At 38.9% G+C, this 18,190-nt stretch overlaps 1 protein-coding gene across 1 annotated transcript; it reads left to right on the top strand.

Annotated features, from left to right (window-relative positions):
* The first annotated feature begins 6,520 nt into the window (after positions 1-6,520).
* On the top strand, positions 6,521-8,837 carry LOC121747177 (tetraspanin-6-like). The gene is made up of 3 exons (XM_042141176.1): positions 6,521-7,214; positions 7,933-8,246; positions 8,658-8,837. The coding sequence occupies exons 1-3, from the start codon at positions 6,723-6,725 to the stop codon at positions 8,695-8,697; spliced, it is 846 nt and encodes a 281-aa protein (XP_041997110.1). The 5' UTR covers positions 6,521-6,722; the 3' UTR covers positions 8,698-8,837.
* Positions 8,838-18,190: the final 9,353 nt, after the last annotated feature.

Below are 18,190 nucleotides of genomic sequence, written 5' to 3'. Positions count from 1 at the left end.
TACCCTCCCACCTGCAATGAGGCGCCCTAAGGCGCGCCCTATGCATTTTCATTTATTTGAATATTTAAATAACTACAAAAATTGGGGAAAAACTTCATTTCATTTATGAAAATTAATACATTACAATACGAATTAAAAAAATACGCAAACTCAGCGACGGCGGTTACAGGCCCACACTTCTTCAATCATGTCGTTCATGAGCTGAGCATGGTCTTGTTGGTTGCGCATTGATGCCTGTCTAGATAGAACCTCATTGAAGCCCGTCAGTAATCCTCTAGCGGTGGGCGCGGTCGCTGTACCGGACGAGCTAGATGCACCTTCATCATCGTTCCCGTCGGTGATGCTCCCACATTCATGCTCGACTATCATGTTGTGCATGATTATGCATGCATACATGACATCGGCGATGACTTCCTTGAACCAGAGACGAGCCGGCCCTTTCACTATTGCCCATCGTGCTTGGAGCACACCAAATGCCAGCTCGGCATCCTTCCGTGCCGCCTCCTGCTTGTGCGTAAATAAAACCCTCTTCTCACCAATTGGGCAGCTGATCGTCTTCACAAAAACAGGTCACCGTGGGTATATGCCATCGACCAAGTAGTACCCCATGTGGTATTGGCGCCTGTTGGCAGTGAACTCGATGGCCGGGCCGTTGCCATTGCATTGCTCGGTGAAGAGGGTGGATGAGTTGAGGACGTTGATGTCGTTGTTCGACCCCACTACACCGAAGTAAGCATGCCAGATCCAGAGCCGATAGTCAGCGACGGCTTCGAGGATCATCGTCGGGTGGCTGCCCTTGTATCCACTAGTGAATTGGTCTCTCCACGCCTTTGGACAATTCTTCCACTCCCAGTGCATACAGTCGATGCTCCCTAGCATCCCAAGAAAGCCGTGCACCATCTCGTGCATATTCATCAGGCCCTGGCAATCAACAGTAGTGGGCCTGCGCAAATATGTGTCCCCGTAGGCCTCTACAATTCCCCTACAAAATCTCTTCAGGCACTCCCGGCCTGTTGTCTCCCCGACGTGGAGGTACTCGTCGAAAATGTCCGCCGTGGTGCCTAGGCCAACCGACGGAGTGCAGCCGTGCACTTTTGCAACGGTGTAAGGCCGGGTCTGCCGACACCATCTTCCCGATACGTCATGTATTCATCACGTGACTCCAACGTCCAGACAATGTTGAGAAAAAGGTAACGCGGCATTCTAAACCGGCGGCGGAAAATAGTCGGGCCCCACCGTGGTTGCTCGGTAAAATAGTCTGCAACCAGACGTTGGTGAGCTGCAGCGTGGTCGCGTCGGACAACCGTCCGACGTCGAATAGGCCTGTGGATCCTCTCCGCCGCCTCCTCCTCGCGCTGCAGTTCGGCTAAGCATTCCGCCATGGCTTCTTCAACGGCTGCATCTAAGGTATCCCCGGTCGGACTACCTTCCTCCGAGGAACTAGTGGTGTCGTCGTCGTGGTTCATTTTGGTATGTAAGTGAGGTAGAAATGTGAGAGATGAGAGAAATGAGAGAGACGAGATGTTTGTATGAACAAGTGAATGAGAAACGAGGTTTAAATAGACAAGATTCGGAAAAAAAAATTCAAAAACGCGTGCCATCGTCCGTGCCTATCGTCCGCGGAGCCCACAATGGTGCCCGATGGCGCGGACGATGGCCTATCGTCCGCGCTTCTTCCGCGCCCAAAGCTTAGGGCGTGGGCGTAGGGCGTGCCATCGTCCGGGCACCCACAATGGAGCCATCGGGCGAGCCCGAGGACGATGACACACATCGGGTGAGCCCGAGGACGATGGCACGCATCAGGCGCGCCATCGGGCGCCCCATTGTGGGTGCTCTAATGCGTCTAAAATTTCTAGAAATAACACTTTTTTCAAAACAACAACAATTTTCTCCGGCAACAGCAATGTTAACGGGCTGTTTGACTACGAAAAAACTGAGCGACGAAACTAACGGGCTGTTCGAGGATGGGCCCATTGTATTAATGGGTGACGCTTAGGCCCAAGCTTCTCAAAATAATTACAGTTCATTTCTGCAAACATAGATTTAGTATCTAAAAATCATAATCATATACTCCCTCTTTACGCGAATAGGAGTCCCGGCTCACCATAAATGATAATAGGGTCTCATCTTCCACTAACTCATTCGACTCACATTTTATTTAAAACTATATACAAGTGAGAACCATATTCCATTAACTTTTTTCCACCCGCTTTTCTTAACATTTCTTAAAACTCGTGCCGCAAAAAAATGAGACTCCTAATGGCGGACGGAACGAGTACATTTCATAATTATTTTGAGCCAGAACCAAGTATATTCAATCTAAATAATAGTTGTAAACGCATGGATAAAATAAAATTTGTGTTCAATCTTATACTGGTGTGCCAATTTTGTATATCTCCATTTTGGCTCATCTTTCTTTCGGAACCTCCTCTTAGAGGATCAATTGATGTGTCATTTTTGAAATAATGTTTAAACTTCAAATTGGATCAAACGGGGAGTAAATGAAATGCAAGTGAATAGTTTATAGCTCACTTGTGGACCATCATGACTTAAACAAAACCAAGTTTAAGGAAACAAAAAGCCAGTTAATTAGGTGTGCACTATTTAATTTAATGAATAAATTATACACTAATCAAAGGCACTCTCTAAAGGAAGATAAAGCCTGAAGAACTTTATGAACGTTGATAATCATTCAAATTGTACAAGAATCAAAATAATGACCCTGATAGAAGATAAGAATTGATAGTTAATAGTATAAGAAACAATTTTAAAAATGACTGACCTAATACATGTTGGGGAAATGCTTTGTAAAGAAGCAAAATTGGGCTCCACAAATGAGAGTGAAATGACAGAATTATCCCATGTTCTTTACTTGCCTTGGGTCTCTAAACTGAGAACTTGATACTTTTATTCTAATCTACCTTCATCTTTATCGATTTGGAGAAGATTCCTTTTGCAAATTGACACTATAATTGATGTGAAAAAGTATATAGAAGTAGCTAGAGATGCGATAATTAGATGACAATTGATACTATTATTATTATTATTATTATTATTATTATTATTATTATTATTATTATTATTATTATTATTATTATTATTATTATTATTATTATTTAGTTAGTTAAATATGGATTTGCATATCTTTTGTCTTGCTCATTAAGTTAGTATCCACTATTATAAATAGTGGACATTGTTATTCATAATCATCATTCAAGAAATAAAAAATACCTTTTTTACGCAATTTATCGTTTTTTTTCCTCGTGCAAAAAGCACGAACCCTAGAATTCGACGCCGGATTGATCGACGGGTAAAGCTCCCGCGACGTTTGACGCGACTTCATATCGTTCCGGAACTTTAATCATAACAAGTGGTGCTTTCATTCTCGAACTCATGGCCGAAGTCAATTTTCGTTCATGGTGGGAGATATCGCAAGCATTTGAAGGCTTGCAATTGAATTCAACAGCAGCAACGTGGGAGAATAGGCTCGCCCGGCTCGAAACCCAATTGGTTGAGCATAAGCGCAGGGTAGCAGCAACGCACTCTCCGCTCCCACCCGAACCTGATCCACCCGACCAACCCCAGCTGTACACCGCCGCACAGCCACCTCACGCGCCCTACCAGCCACCGTTGCAGCCCGTATATCAACCATCGCACCATCCGATCAGAGCGTTAGATCAACAGCCATCATATCCATATCTAAAGGATGGGCGCCTCCACCCACAACACCATCCCTACCAAGCCCGTCAGCCCACTTCCTGGGACCCGCCATGGCTGCGCCAGGAAACTGCGTATCAGCAACCATCGTCCTACGAGCCAAATTTGTACTCGCCACCACCACCCTCTTGTTGGGACCCGCCAAGGTTGCGCACGCAGCAGGGATACTCACCATATGATCAGTCTTATCAACCGCCTCAGCGGCCACAACCACCCCCGCAACACTCACCATCCTGCTGGTGTCCACCGACAGCCACGCCGCTGCCCACTGCTGCTGTCCCGATCTCAACCCCTGCCAATGGGTTTGTTGAAATCCAACATTTGCCGCGTCCGCTGGAGCATGCCCAATTTCATATTTTTGCTGAACCTATTTCCGATTCCAGTGACGTAGAGATGTTGATCATGGAAGAGGTTCGGACAGAAGAATTGCCTCCGATTGAGGTGATAGACGAGGAGGATGGCTCCATTGAGGATGGATTTGATTATTCCACCGAGAAGATTCTTGATTCTTCTGCTGGTTTTTGTGGAGTTGAAAAGGCTGAGAAGGAGACGAAACCCAGTCAGAATCACAAGCGAGAGGAGGAACAAGTTCAAGGGCAGTTTGAGTGCTCGATGCAACTGAATGATTTTCCAATCAAGGTTCTTCAAGCTAAGGTTGATTTGGGTAATTCCATGAGGTACAACGTGTCAATGGAATTATTGAGTGATTCATCACATGTTAAGAATATTGCAAATATGAATCATCGATTAACATCACTCGATGTCGATGCCCGTTTGATTCCTCCGCAAAATGACACTCTATGCTTGAGCATTCATGGACGCATTCACAAGATTTTAGAACTGAATTATCATGTTCATAAGGGTCATCCCTTTGTGATTTTTGATGGAGATGATGCAGGGAGACGCCCAACTATTCGGTGTATGTTTGATCCAGGAGGATTCCTCGACGCTCATCGTTGCTTCATGGTTCCCACCTTGAGGACAACGTGGATTTCAACCGTGAGGGAGTTGATACGATGATTATTATTATTATTATTATTATTATTATTATTATTATTATTATTATTATTATTATTATTATTATTTAGTTAGTTAAATATGGATTTGCATATCTTTTGTCTTGCTCATTAAGTTAGTATCCACTATTATAAATAGTGGACATTGTTATTCATAATCATCATTCAAGAAATAAAAATACCTTTTTTACGCAATTTATCGTTTTTTTTTCCTCGTGCAAAAAGCACGAACCCTAGAATTCGACGCCGGATTGATCGACGGGCAAAGCTCCCGCGACGTTCGACGCGACTTCATATCGTTCCGGAATTGATACGAGACATATCTTCCATATCTCCCATAATTTAGTAATTAATATCTTTATAGTATATTTTGCTTAGTTGGTTAAGATTAGATTAGATTTATTTATTTGAGGATTCCACATTATAAATATGTGGGAATATTTCATAATTGACAATCAATGAAATAAAATCATTTACGTTAGTTTTTTTTCCTTTCTTCTCAAGCAAACCCTAATTTCTATCGTCGTTGATCGTCGGGCAAAGGTTCCCGCGACTTCACGGAGGAATTCGTGCGAGGTTAAGGAGTACATCCTTAACAACAATACACTAAATTGCAATGCTTCTAGATGGAAAGAAAGCTCACCGTCTGTGCATTCGTAAATATGAAAAAGTAATGAATATAGTGGTTTCATAGTAGTATGGATCATAATTATTACTCCATCCGTCCCTAAAAAATATATACTCTTTCATTTCTAGTCCGTTCCACAAAAATATGCACTTTCTAAGAGTGGAAAGTTTTTCCTCTCTAATAAGGTGAGATCCATTCTCCACTAACTATACTTTAATTATTTTTTCTCTCTATCTCTCTTACTTTATTAATTTTAAACTAAAGCTCGTGTTGAATCCAAAGTGAATATTCTTTGGGGACGGATGGAGTAACTAACAAAGGATAAATTTTTGGAATAATTATAAATATTGATCAAACTATGGTTTGTCTCATATCTTTAAAAATTAATTGGAAAAATAAGTAAATTTTGAATTTGTTTGCAATTATCGCATGACGATGATTTTTTTTTTGTGAAATTATATTTTATAAGTGCCGAAAATCATATATGAATATTACCATCGATAAACGATATTGTCTATTCAAACTTAAAAAGAACAAGATTGTTTAGTTAAAAAATATCAACTATATATGTACATGTGAGCACCAGTCTTTTTTTTTTGCTGTGAAATAATTAAGACGTATCCAAAATTTATAAATTTTCTTATAGATATTACTAAATTTATGGTTTAGAGTCTTAGACTAAAAAACTACTATAGAGTATAGGTGTAATTTCTTAAGTTGTATTCAATCAAGTTTGACACATCATTTCTCAATATCCTCATACATATTCAATTACATGACTAAATCATTTTATATAAATACTCAATTCTATCGTACATAATTACTAGTGCATGCCACCTTTATATTGAACTCATATAAATTAACTAAACAAGTGACATGTACCAAGATAACATGTAGAGCATACTTATTTATTGGATGACTACACGCAATTAGCATGTAGTACCATATTGAACAAGAAAGCTAGCTTAAATTTAAAATTTACTACTGAAGCACAACCCAATAATTTTATTTCTTAAGACCTAATTAACACAACCAAAGTTCAATCACTTCACACTTTGGTAACTTCAAGATTTCCAATAAAAAAGTGATTCCTTAGTGCCTAAGAAGTGCAAATTGGTCAATATATGAAGCATAGGGATCTTGATCACTATATTAAAAGCACTCTCCCTATTCATACCTTATTCCAATGAACTAAAGCTACTCACTTTAGCTACTCATATTTCTTTTCCACCAAACAATTCACACACAATACGAAAGATAAAGTGATCATGTTCAAAAACCAACACCACAACAACTAGAACCAAATCACCATCCTCTACCTCAACTCTCCAAAATCACACTAACTAGAACAAAAAAAAACTATGTACAGGTTCAGCAACTCAGTTATAGGGTTCCTGAACCTGTTCACCCTCCTCGCCTCGATCCCAATAATAGGGGCCGGGCTGTGGATGACGAGGAGTAGTACCACCTGCGAGAGCTTCCTCCAAACACCCCTTTTGGTGGTAGGTTTCATTGTCCTAATCATATCGCTAGCCGGATTCATAGGCGCGTGTTTCCACGTTGCATGGGCGTTGTGGGTTTACCTGGTCGTCATGCTCTTGCTCATAGGTGCCCTCATGGGGCTCACCATTTTCGGGTTCGTGGTGACTAGCCCGGGAGGGGGGACTGCGATTCCCGGGAGGATGTATAGGGAATATCATTTGGATAGCTACTCTCCATGGTTGAAGAAGAGGGTTTTGGACCCTCATTATTGGATGACGATTAGGAGTTGTATTTTGGGGTCCAAGACTTGTGACAAGATTGTGTTGTGGACACCCTTTGACTATTTGACCAAAGATCTTACTCCAATTCAGGTATTTACTTTTTTTTAATTAATTAGGTTTCCATTGATTTGTATTGTTGAGACATTATAGGAAGATGTGTAGATTATAGAAACATCTTGATAAGTTTTGGTTGGATGATTAACAAATTCACTCATTGAAGCACTTCATAAGTATATGTTTGTTAATAGTAAGTCTTTAATGAAAATCGAACTTTGTTTGAATGCAATTGTTAAAAACTCGATTAAATATGTGATAATTAATTTGTGAATTAAAAAAGTGTTCAAGAATGTACCTAGGAGAAGCTGCTTTTTTGTTGAGTGCTTATTTAAAGTAGCTAATTTCCCAATATTATATTCGATCTTGATCAATGGCATGAATATACGTGCGTGGAAAAGCACAATCCTTTAGTTTAGTGGCGATTAGAATAACTTTATCACAACCCACACTTACCTTTATTGTTTTAATTAATTTCAATATATTTTAATTTCACAATGTTGGTAAATTCGGAATTCAAATGATGTAGGATAGATGATTCCCGCTGCAATTTTGAGGCACCATTTTGCCCAACTTGTTAGTAAGAAAAAAAAAAGAGAAAGGATAAAATTCTGTCTAACAACAGCATATATGCCGATTGTTGAATTAAATCAAGTTCAAATCATCCAATTTAACATGCCTTAATTTAATATAATTAAGTAAATAAAAAAATAGTATGATGTAATTAAGAATTTGGAGGTGGTGCATGGTGTAGTCGGGGTGTTGCAAGCCGCCAACGTCGTGCAACTACGCGATGACGCTGGTGGCGCAGGATCCGGACTGCTACCGGTGGAACAACGCGGTGGCAGTGCTGTGCTACGAGTGCGAGTCGTGCAAGGCGGGGGTGCTGGAGGACGTGAGGAGGAGCTGGCACAAGCTCTCGGTGCTCAACATCGTCATGGTGGTGGTGCTCATCGGAATCTACTCCATCGGCTGCTGCGCCTTCCAGAACGCAAAGCGGGCCCACACCGACTACCCCTACGGCCACAACCGCATGTCCAAAGTCCGCCCGCGCTGGGACTTCCACTGGTAATCTCATCAAAATTACTTTCATTTTTCAATTTTGAGCCGTTCACCAAAATTAGTCTCATTTTTTTTTATAAAAAATATTTCTTATCACTTTTTCTTTCATTCTTTCTTCTGTTATACGGTACTATCTATTTTTCAATTATAATGTCCCAATCTTTTTAATTTAGGTTAAGCTTAGCTCTTTGATAGGCTGCAACTAAAGTGAGGATTTTATTTATTTAATAATAATGAAACTACACGGATTTAGTTTTCATAAGCAAAATATTACTCCGTAGTAATTCAAACTTTTCTAGAAAAAAAATTGTGGACCCAAATAAAAAGGAAAAAACTATAAAAATGCTGGGCTTTTCTATCTTTAATTAGTCACTATTATATGCCAAAAATGAGTTTATTTATTTATTTAATATATAGGTGGAGATGGTTGGATGACAGAAGGCACCAGCTTTATTAGCTAAAGAAGAAGTGTAGCTACAACTCTCATGTTTTCAGATTGAGTACTTTAATAGTACTTTATGCATCAACTTATGCAAATTTTCGACTACAATGTTTGTATATACTCCTACTTTAGTTACATATATTTATATTTCTAGAGATGGCTATCTATCCACTGATCTAGTTATCGTCTGAATTTTAAGAAATTATGTTTAAAGGTTAAATTAAGAGAAAATAAAGTAAAAAAAATAAAATAAAGTATGAGAATGAAAGAAAGAGTAAGGTATAAATTAAAGAGAAAAAATTTTTGCCAAAAAAAGAAAATATGCAACTTGCAAGAAGCTTGGGATATGTATCAATATGCTTAATCAAGTACTATTAGGCTTATCCTAAGCCTAATAGTATATGTAAGATGAGATTTGAAGTCTTACGGTTATTCTCATATTACTACTTAATGCATATTGTTAGGCTAAATGTGTGTGTGATCATGAATGAGTGTAGACATCAACCGCCAATCTAATACTAGTACTTATTTTTCTTGAATCATCCGTTAATTAATGCATCTGTAAATTAAATAGTAATTTGAATCCGTGAAGTTATACATGTCATGCTGAATTTGACCAACAATGTAACTAACTGCCTAGCTACTTTTAGATGCATTGTGAATTTAATTGACAATAGTACATAAAATGGTCACTTGATTGTTACTCACCCTTCTATATTTATACAAATTTCCAATTATAGCTCAATGTATTCACTAAATGCACCCTTATTAAGTTGTTAAAATTATGTTCATGTGATTTCCTCTGTAAATGGGTGATAGTATACATTACTTTGACCACTATAAATTAGACCCCAATGTAAACAAAAAATTACAATAACCTCATTAATTCGATCATCATCTACAATAATACATATATATAGCGTGAGCCATGGATTACAATACCAAATTCCAAAAAGCTATCCTATTAATTGTTTTCATAATAGGAAGCATTGAGGTTGCAAAGAGCTGCACCTTCGTCACTCCTAAAATTATTGTTAAAGTACATAACAACCTATCATCTTCATCTTCAGTCTTGCAACTGCGATGCCGATCTGCGGACGATGATCTTGGAAATCATGCACTCTCTAAAGGAGAGGAGTATAGTTGGAGTTTCTGTAATTCCTTCTTCCAAACTACTGTATTCTCATGTGACATTAAAGATGATTTCAAATTTACAAGTTTTAAATCTTATGACTCAGCTGACAGGGACAGGCAGTGTCCCAGCAATGTGTGTACTTGGATAGTTAAAGACGATGGTGTTTATATTATGGGGGAAAGAAAGGCTTCTTGGTGAATATTGTAACTCATTTCATCTTCCAAATCAATAAATAATACATTGCTTTATTTATGTAGTACATATTTTAGAAATGAAGATGTATGGTTTTTAAAACTAACAAAATCGTGTTATGTGAATAGGTATAATGTGGAAGTAAGCCTTTTGATTTGATATAATTTATTCTTTTACTATTTAATTACTAACCAAGATATTAAAGATCTAATTAATCTTATTTGGTGCTAATCGATTCTCATAGACAATGAAATTGTTATTTGATCTTGCTTCTACTATTGGCATATCAATAAATTATGTACTCCATTATAAATAAAAATGAGAGGGAATTAACTTAGAAGCAGGAATCACTAATTAATGTCCAATCGTATATAGGAATAATAGCATACAATATGATGAAAATTGATATTTTTGGTGAAAATTTGAAGCTTGAGCCGGTAAATATTTTGTAGTGTTTGGGTGATATATGCTTTTAATTAGAAAAATAAGTTGTATGTGTATGCTACTCCACTAATCTAATAATGGTTTAGTTCATATGTGAGAATGGATTATCATATTAAAAATCATTATTAGGTGACCTTTAAAATTAACTTTTTTATCTATCATAAAAATCCATTTTGTCTTTACAAGAAATTATAAGTAAATCTCATTGTAATTAGTGATCCTAAAAAGTTGAAACCTCCTTGATTTTTTCAGATTTTCTCATCGTACGTAAGTCATTTTCACCACAAATTAAAAGTTGAGGTACTAAAATACTTGTGAAAATATATTTTAATCATTACCCCCATGCATATGTTCGTGTATAATCTCATTTTAACGCGCACGAATTTTAAGAAATTATTGACTTGGAGCTGAGAATATTGAGTTGTTTATGAAATTTTGTTGAATGATTATTAGCGATTTAATATGAATTTATACATTGAAAGTGGAAATGTAGTTACATATTAAAAATGTAAATATAAAGTTGAAGGACTAAATGTAATTTATAAATATTTAAAGGATGAAAACACAAATTAAAGAAACTTGTGGGTTAAAAGTGTAAATTACATAAAATATAGGGGAAGTCATAATAATATATTTATGGGTTTTTTTTATAGTACGTATATTTTAGTGCAATTAAATTTTAGTGTAGTTTAATAGGGCATTTTGTGACACTTTCGTTATGGCATTACAAGGTGTTCCACTTTCCATGACACTTTTGAGTATAACACATGGCCGATTATTTCAAGTTTTCCTCACACTTGCATCGAGTACATACATAAAGTGTCATGGTAATAATTTTCTGGTGTCATTTTTATGTGTGGTAATATGTTAGAGCATCCGCAGCGGTGGCGGTTGGCGCCACCGCCGTCCGTGCCAGCGGCAAGGCGAAGAACCGCCGCCGCTGCAACCGCGCCGCTGGCACGGCGCTGCTCGATGTATCGAGCACGTCCGTGCCAGCGGACGCACACGTGTCACTCTCCCATTCGCCAACGGCATAGCCGTTGGTTTCAAACAATTTTTTATTTTTTTTTTAAAAAATCGGTTTTTTATTAAAAAAACCGATAAAAAATAAAAAAAAAAAAAATTTCACTTCCCCAAAAAATTATATCCGTTTATAACCGTTTTTCCCCACTTTTTAATTTTTTTTTTATTTTTTTTACCCCAAAAATACACACTTTCATCTATAAATACCCTCAATTTCACTCCCAAAAATTCACACTTTCACTACACAATTCTCATCATCATTCTCTCATCTCCATTCTCATCTTCAATCTCTCATATCCATTTTCATCTTCCTCTCACACCCTACAACACCACTATGTCCGGTAACGACGACAACCCAAGCGGCTCTCACGGTTGGAACCCCGAATGGTTCGGTTCGCAACCGTTTCCTAGTCCGGAAACGGAATATTCGGCCCCTCCTCTCACCCAAGATTCGGGCGTTCCGAGTGGCTACCGGCCATACCCAATCGACGATCAAGGTGCCTCCGATGGGCGCTACGGGTGGACACCGGAGCCTAGGCCTCGCGCCCCTTCCCAAATGCCGAATCCTCCATCTCGCGCCGGTGTCCGCACACCGTACTCACCGGCGGAGATGGAAAGATTGTTCAAGGCGTACTTGGAAATCTCCGAAGATGCGGTGGTTGGAACGAACCAATCCGGCGATCACTTTTGGTGGCGCGTCTCTAGCCGGTACAATGCACACCGGCCGCCGGGAACGATCGAGCGCAACGAGAGTATGGTGCGCAACTGCATCGGCCGAGCCAACGAAGAAATTGGCAAGTTCAACGGCTATTTCATCCAGGAGTCCCGGAATGCCGGGAGCGGCCAAAGCGAGGTCGACATCATCACCGCCTCGCTGAGCACCTACCAATCCATGAACGGTAAGTCGTTCAAATATCTTAACGTTTGGCAGGAGACGCGGACGCACCCGAAGTATAAGGGAGGCATAACATCCTCCTCTAGCGGCTCCTCCAAACGCTCACGGTCGGTAGCACTATCCGACTCCGGCTCGGAAGAAGTGGCTAGCCAACTCGCCGGAGCTAACTTGGGTAGCCCCGATGCCGGACCAAGCGGTTCCCGACGCCGACCGCAAGGTAGGAAGAAGGCGGCGGCCGAACGACGTCGCGCCGCGACTCCATCTGCCCCTGCTCCCGAACCCGCACCCTATGTTCCACCTCCACCCCCGAACAACTCGTTGTGGGCCCTTTTGGCCCAACTCAATATGGCCGATAGGTCAACTATGACCCCCACGCAACTTCAAACGCACGAGTCCATGATATTGGGTCTCCAAAAACAATTGGGGTTGGTGCCGCCGGATGCGTAGTCTTCCTCGGGTTATATTAGCCAATAATTATGTAATTTTTAATTTTTAGGAGTTTAATTATGTAATTTTTAATTTTTAGTATTTTAATTATGTAATTTTTAATTTTTAGGATTTTAATTATGTCTTTTTATTTTATTTGTAATTTGTAATTTTTATTGTGGTTTTTTTAATGAATTTTAGTATTATGAAAATGTTGTTGTGTAATTGAATTTTATATTAATTGTGCTCGTCCTTGCGGAAGAGCACAGTTGTGGGTGTTGTGCTCTTGCCAGAGAGCAGGCATGAATAGTACCGCCCGGGCCCACAACCGTGCCGCTGGCAAGAGCACGGTTGTGGATGCTCTTAATTTTCTAGTTGTGACCATTATAAGCCATGTGAATATGATGCATTGTAATTAATTATTTGGGACTGTTAGGTTTGTTAGATATATTGAGATTAAATATGTATTGTGTTTGATTTATGAGATTGAATCTCAAAATTCAATCATTGACTACATCTCATGATTAATACTTCATTCGTTCCACAGTAATAGAGGCATGCCATTTTCTGTAGTCGTTTTGAAAAAATGATAATATTAAGTTAAAGTGGAAAGAGAGTAAAGTAAGAGAGAAAAATAATATAGAGAAGAGTCTTATCTACAATATTCTTTCTTTTACTTTACTTTTTCTCCACTTTAACTATTTATAATTATTTATCAAAATGAGTGCGCAAAATGAAATGCCTCTATTACTATGGAACAACGGGAGTAGTATTATTTTGTCTAACAAACTAAACAACCGCTTAAATTATTAATCAGTCTTATAAAATTAGGCTGTAATATTTAAGAGTGATGATAAACAACCAAATTTTGTACAACCAAAAAAGGTTATACTATTAGTAATTTGGCGTATTAGTTATATATTAAAATAATAAATATAGTTAGTGGACAAGTTAAAAAGACTTGATTAGTCTTCAGCCTCATTTTCATTTTTTTTAATATTTGAATTACCTCTTTATTAATTTTTAAATTTGAATTAAAGTATGCATTAAATATATTTTATGGATCCGAAAAAGTAAAAAATTTATACACAAATCATTAATATATGAGCACAATATTATGCACGTACCATGTACTATACATGTGCCCATATATTTTAATTAAATACATTAATAAATCAGTTTTTTCTCAAATAAATCAGTTTTTGGTTGTACAAAGTTTGGTCACATAGATTTATTGAATCTTAAAAGCATAGTAATACTATTACGCATATGTTGTGTGTGTTATATCCACCGATAAGAGCATCCACATCGGCGAGCATGCAGTCGTCTGTCCGTCCGTGTCAGCGGCACGGAGATGCTGTCCACCGCTGGCACGGCACTGCTCGATGCATCGAGCACGTCCGTGCTAACGATCAGGCGATGTGGCGCGTTCTGATTGGCCAACGGAATATCCGTTGGAAAATCATTTTTTAAAAAAAATCAAAAATAATACCAAAAAATTAAAAAATATATTTTCACAATCCCAAAAAAATGGCCGTTTTCTTGCCCGTTTTTCTGTAATTTTTTGAATTTTTTTTAAAATTTTTCCCCCAAAATCAGCTATGAATACACACATTCATCATCCATTTTTCACATCAAATCATCTCTCATTCATCTCTCATTCATATTTTTCATACAACTTATCTACACATTCATCTCTCACTCAAAACCTCAAATGGATTTCACCCATCTCATTGCAGAAGCGGAGCGCGAAAAACATTAATACTACGAACAACATCGTGCCGCTTATGAAGCATTTGTCGCAGCGAATACCCCCGCCCCTCCTCCTCAACCAACTAGATCAACTCGCCGCTACATCCATCGTGACCGGGAGGGAGCCCACGAAAGGCTCGTTGCCGACTATTTTTCCGACCAACCGCGGTTTTTGGAAGATTACTTTAGGCGTCGTTTTCGCATGTCAAAGCGTTTGTTCATGCGTATTGTCAACACATTGTCCGCCCGTGTTGAATACTTCCAAACAGGTCTAGATGCAGCCGGTCGGTAAAGTCTCTCGGCGTTGCAGAAGTGTACGTGTGCCGTCCGACAACTCGCTACTGGGTAAATGGCCAACACTTTGGAATATGGTGTTATAAGCATTAGAAGAGGACCTTAGCATGGTTAGTAGGAGAATTAAAAGTGTTACAAGAACTAAATAATCATTTTACAATGTGGCTAAGCAAATATGATACTCTGATTCTTAATTAATTAAGTAAATAATTATTCAAGAAGTGTTAATCAACCTTTAATTTAATAGGTTGACTTTTTCCTCCTAACTCGATGATAGATAGATAGACAAAATGGATCACCAAATAGTAATAAATAAAAGCATGGATTATTAATGATTACAGAAGACAAATTTGCACAGAATTTTCTGACAGAGTTGACATACTCAAGTATATTTCTCAATAGGGGATAGAATGCTGGAAATTGCTGTCCATATTTGTCACGGTACAATTTTGACTAAGTGTTAAAAAGATTCACTAATATATTTTTAATTAAGTAGAATTAATTTAAACTATATTGTTTATAACCACATGGACCTTTTATCTAGAATGTTTATATTCTCTCCTTTTCATTCTACTCCCTCCGTCCCCCAAAATTCGTCACCATTTGACCCCGCACGGGTTTTAAGAAATATAATAGAAAGTGAGTTGAAAAAGTTGGTGGCATGTGGGTCCTACTTTTATATATTAGTTTTATAATAAAATGTGAGTGTGAATGAGTTAGTGGAATGTAGGGTCCACTACCAAAAATGGTAAAAGTGAAAGGTGATAAATTTTTAGGGACGGACGAAAAAGGAAATAGGTGACAAATTTTCAGGGACGGAGGGAGTATCAATTTCAATTGATTTTTCGTTTTTTAGACATTTTTGGTGGAAACAATACATTTATGATTTGTCACTTTCTTTGTTCGCGCTGCAAATTAATTTTCGTATATTATAACTATATTGTTTGGATAAGCATTGACAAACAATGCACAAATGTCAGTGTTGTAGCAATCAAATACTTATATTCATTTCATTCATAGAGCCTCAAAATATGTCAATTTCTTGATTTTAAATAAGCCAAAAACGCTTTATTCACAGTTGGACATTTTACGCGGCAGGGTTACAAGTCCCCATGTTTTAAGAGCATCCACAACGGAGAGCACGCGCTCGTCCGTCCGTACCAACAGTGCGGCACGGCGCTGCTCGATGCATCGAGCACGTCCGTGCCAGTGAGCAACGTACGTGGCAGCGTGTGATTGGCCAACGGCATATCCGTTGGAAAATCATTTTTTTAATTTTTTTAAAAATAAAAAATAATACCAAAAAAAAAATCTCAATCCCAAAAAATGGTCGTTTTTTGCCCGTTTTTCAGTATTTTTTTTTTATTTTTTCCCTCCAAAATCATCTATAAATACACACATTCATCATTTATTTTTCACATTAAATCATCTCTCTCATTCATCTCTCATTCATATTTTTCATACAACTTATCTACACCTTCATCTCTCACTCAAAATCTCAAATGGATTTCACCCATCTCATTGCGGAAGCGGAGCGCGAAGAACAAGAATACTACGAAGAACATCGTGCCGCTTACGAAGCATATGTCACAGCGAATACCCCCGCCCCTCCTCCTCAACCAACTAGATCAACTCGCCGCTACATCCATCGTGACCGGGAGGGAGCCCACGAAAGGCTCGTTGCCGACTATTTTGTCGACCCGCCGCGGTTTTTGGAAGATTACTTTAGGGGCCGTTTTCGCATGTCAAAGCGCTTGTTTATGCGTATTGTCAACACAATGTCCGCCCGTGTTGAATTCTTCCAAACAGGTCCAGATGCAGCCGGTCGGCAAAGTCTCTCGGCGTTGCAGAAGTGTACGTGTGCCATCCGACAACTCGCTACTGGGCAAACGGCCGACCTCTTCGACGAGTATTTGCATGTCGGTGAGTCCACTGGAATCCTTTGTCTTAAAAATTTTTGCGAGGGCCTTCGTTCAGCTTTCGGTGATGAATTCCTTCGGGCACCCACCACCGATGATTGCCAACAGTTGCTTCGTCTTCAGAAAACAGTCCATGGCTTTTCCGGTATGCTTGGCAGCATTGACTGCATGCATTGGAGGTGGAAGAATTGCCCGACTGCTTGGATGGGGCAACACTTAAGCGGCCACAAAGGCGGCGGCCTAACACTTATCCTTGAAGCAGTCGCCGACTACCGCCTATGGATTTGGCATGCATATTTCGATGTTGCCGGATCCAACAACGACTTGAACGTCTCTATTCTTCACCCCTCTTCAATGATGTGTTGAATGGTGTAGCACCGGCGATCGACTTCACCGTCAACGGAAATGTATACCACATGGGTTACTATCTCGGCGATGGTATCTACCCAAGGTGGTCGACTTTCGTGAAGACGCTCAGCAACCCGCAAGACCTGAGACGGGTTCTTTTTGCGCAGCGTCAAGAGTCCGCGCGTAAAGACGTCGAACGAGCCTTTGGGGTCCTTCAAGCCCGATTCAACATTGTGAAGGCCCCATCTCCGCTGTGGTACGTAAAAAATATCGCCGACATCATGTACACGTGTATTATCTTACACAACATGATTATAGCCGACGAAGGACCGAGGGCGGCTAGCTTTGATGAAGCTGGAAGCTCAAGCGCGAGGTCTCCCCCACGCCGAGGTGTGCATAGACGGTGGGTGAGAGGATCGAAACAAGACACACAATGCGCGATACCCGAATCCACGTTGAGCTACAAGAAGACCTAATCAAACACATGTGGGCGAAATTCGGCCACGAGTAGTGGGTTTTTAAATTTTATGAATTTAATTATATAATTTTTAATTTTTAGGAGTTTAATTATGTAATTTTTAATTTTTAGGATTTAAATTTTTATTTTTTAGGATTTTAATTATGTAATTTTTTATTTTTAATGTATTTGTAATATTATTCCGGGTATTTTTAATGCATTTTAATTTTATGGAAATGTTTTTATTTAAATTGAATAATGGAATGGTGGGACCCTTGTGCTTGCCCTTGCGGAAGAGCACGGATGTGAGTGTTTTGCTCTTGCCTAAGAGCAGACAGAAAAAGTGGGGCCGGGCCCACATCCGTGCTCGTTGACAAGAACACGGATGTGGATGCTCTAAATAGACTATATAACATTATTTAAATTTATAAAACATAAATTTTACGTTTTATATTTTTCAATCATATCTCATATTATATCACTAATGCATGTCATTACTCATTATCATAATATACAACGATGGAATTATTTTCTATAAAAAATATTATTCTGTGTGAAAATTAATTTTGTCAAAGTCATCATGCTGGTTCCTAGTTCATAGAATCCACGATGAGTTTTATATA

Source organism: Salvia splendens, chromosome 9, assembly GCF_004379255.2.
Source record: "Salvia splendens isolate huo1 chromosome 9, SspV2, whole genome shotgun sequence".
NCBI classification, from domain to species: Eukaryota; Viridiplantae; Streptophyta; class Magnoliopsida; order Lamiales; family Lamiaceae; genus Salvia; species Salvia splendens.
Note: the sequence above shows the minus strand (reverse complement) of the source record. Positions and strands in the feature narration are given on the sequence as shown.

Excerpts from the sequence above, each read along its gene's own strand:
- LOC121747177 (XM_042141176.1), top strand. The coding sequence starts at position 6,723 with ATGTACAGGTTCAGCAACTCAGTTATAGGGTTCCTGAACCTGTTCACC. Across the intron at positions 7,215-7,932 it reads AAGATCTTACTCCAATTCAG|TCGGGGTGTTGCAAGCCGCC; the intron begins GTATTTACTTTT and ends TGCATGGTGTAG. Across the intron at positions 8,247-8,657 it reads CCGCGCTGGGACTTCCACTG|GTGGAGATGGTTGGATGACA; the intron begins GTAATCTCATCA and ends TTTAATATATAG.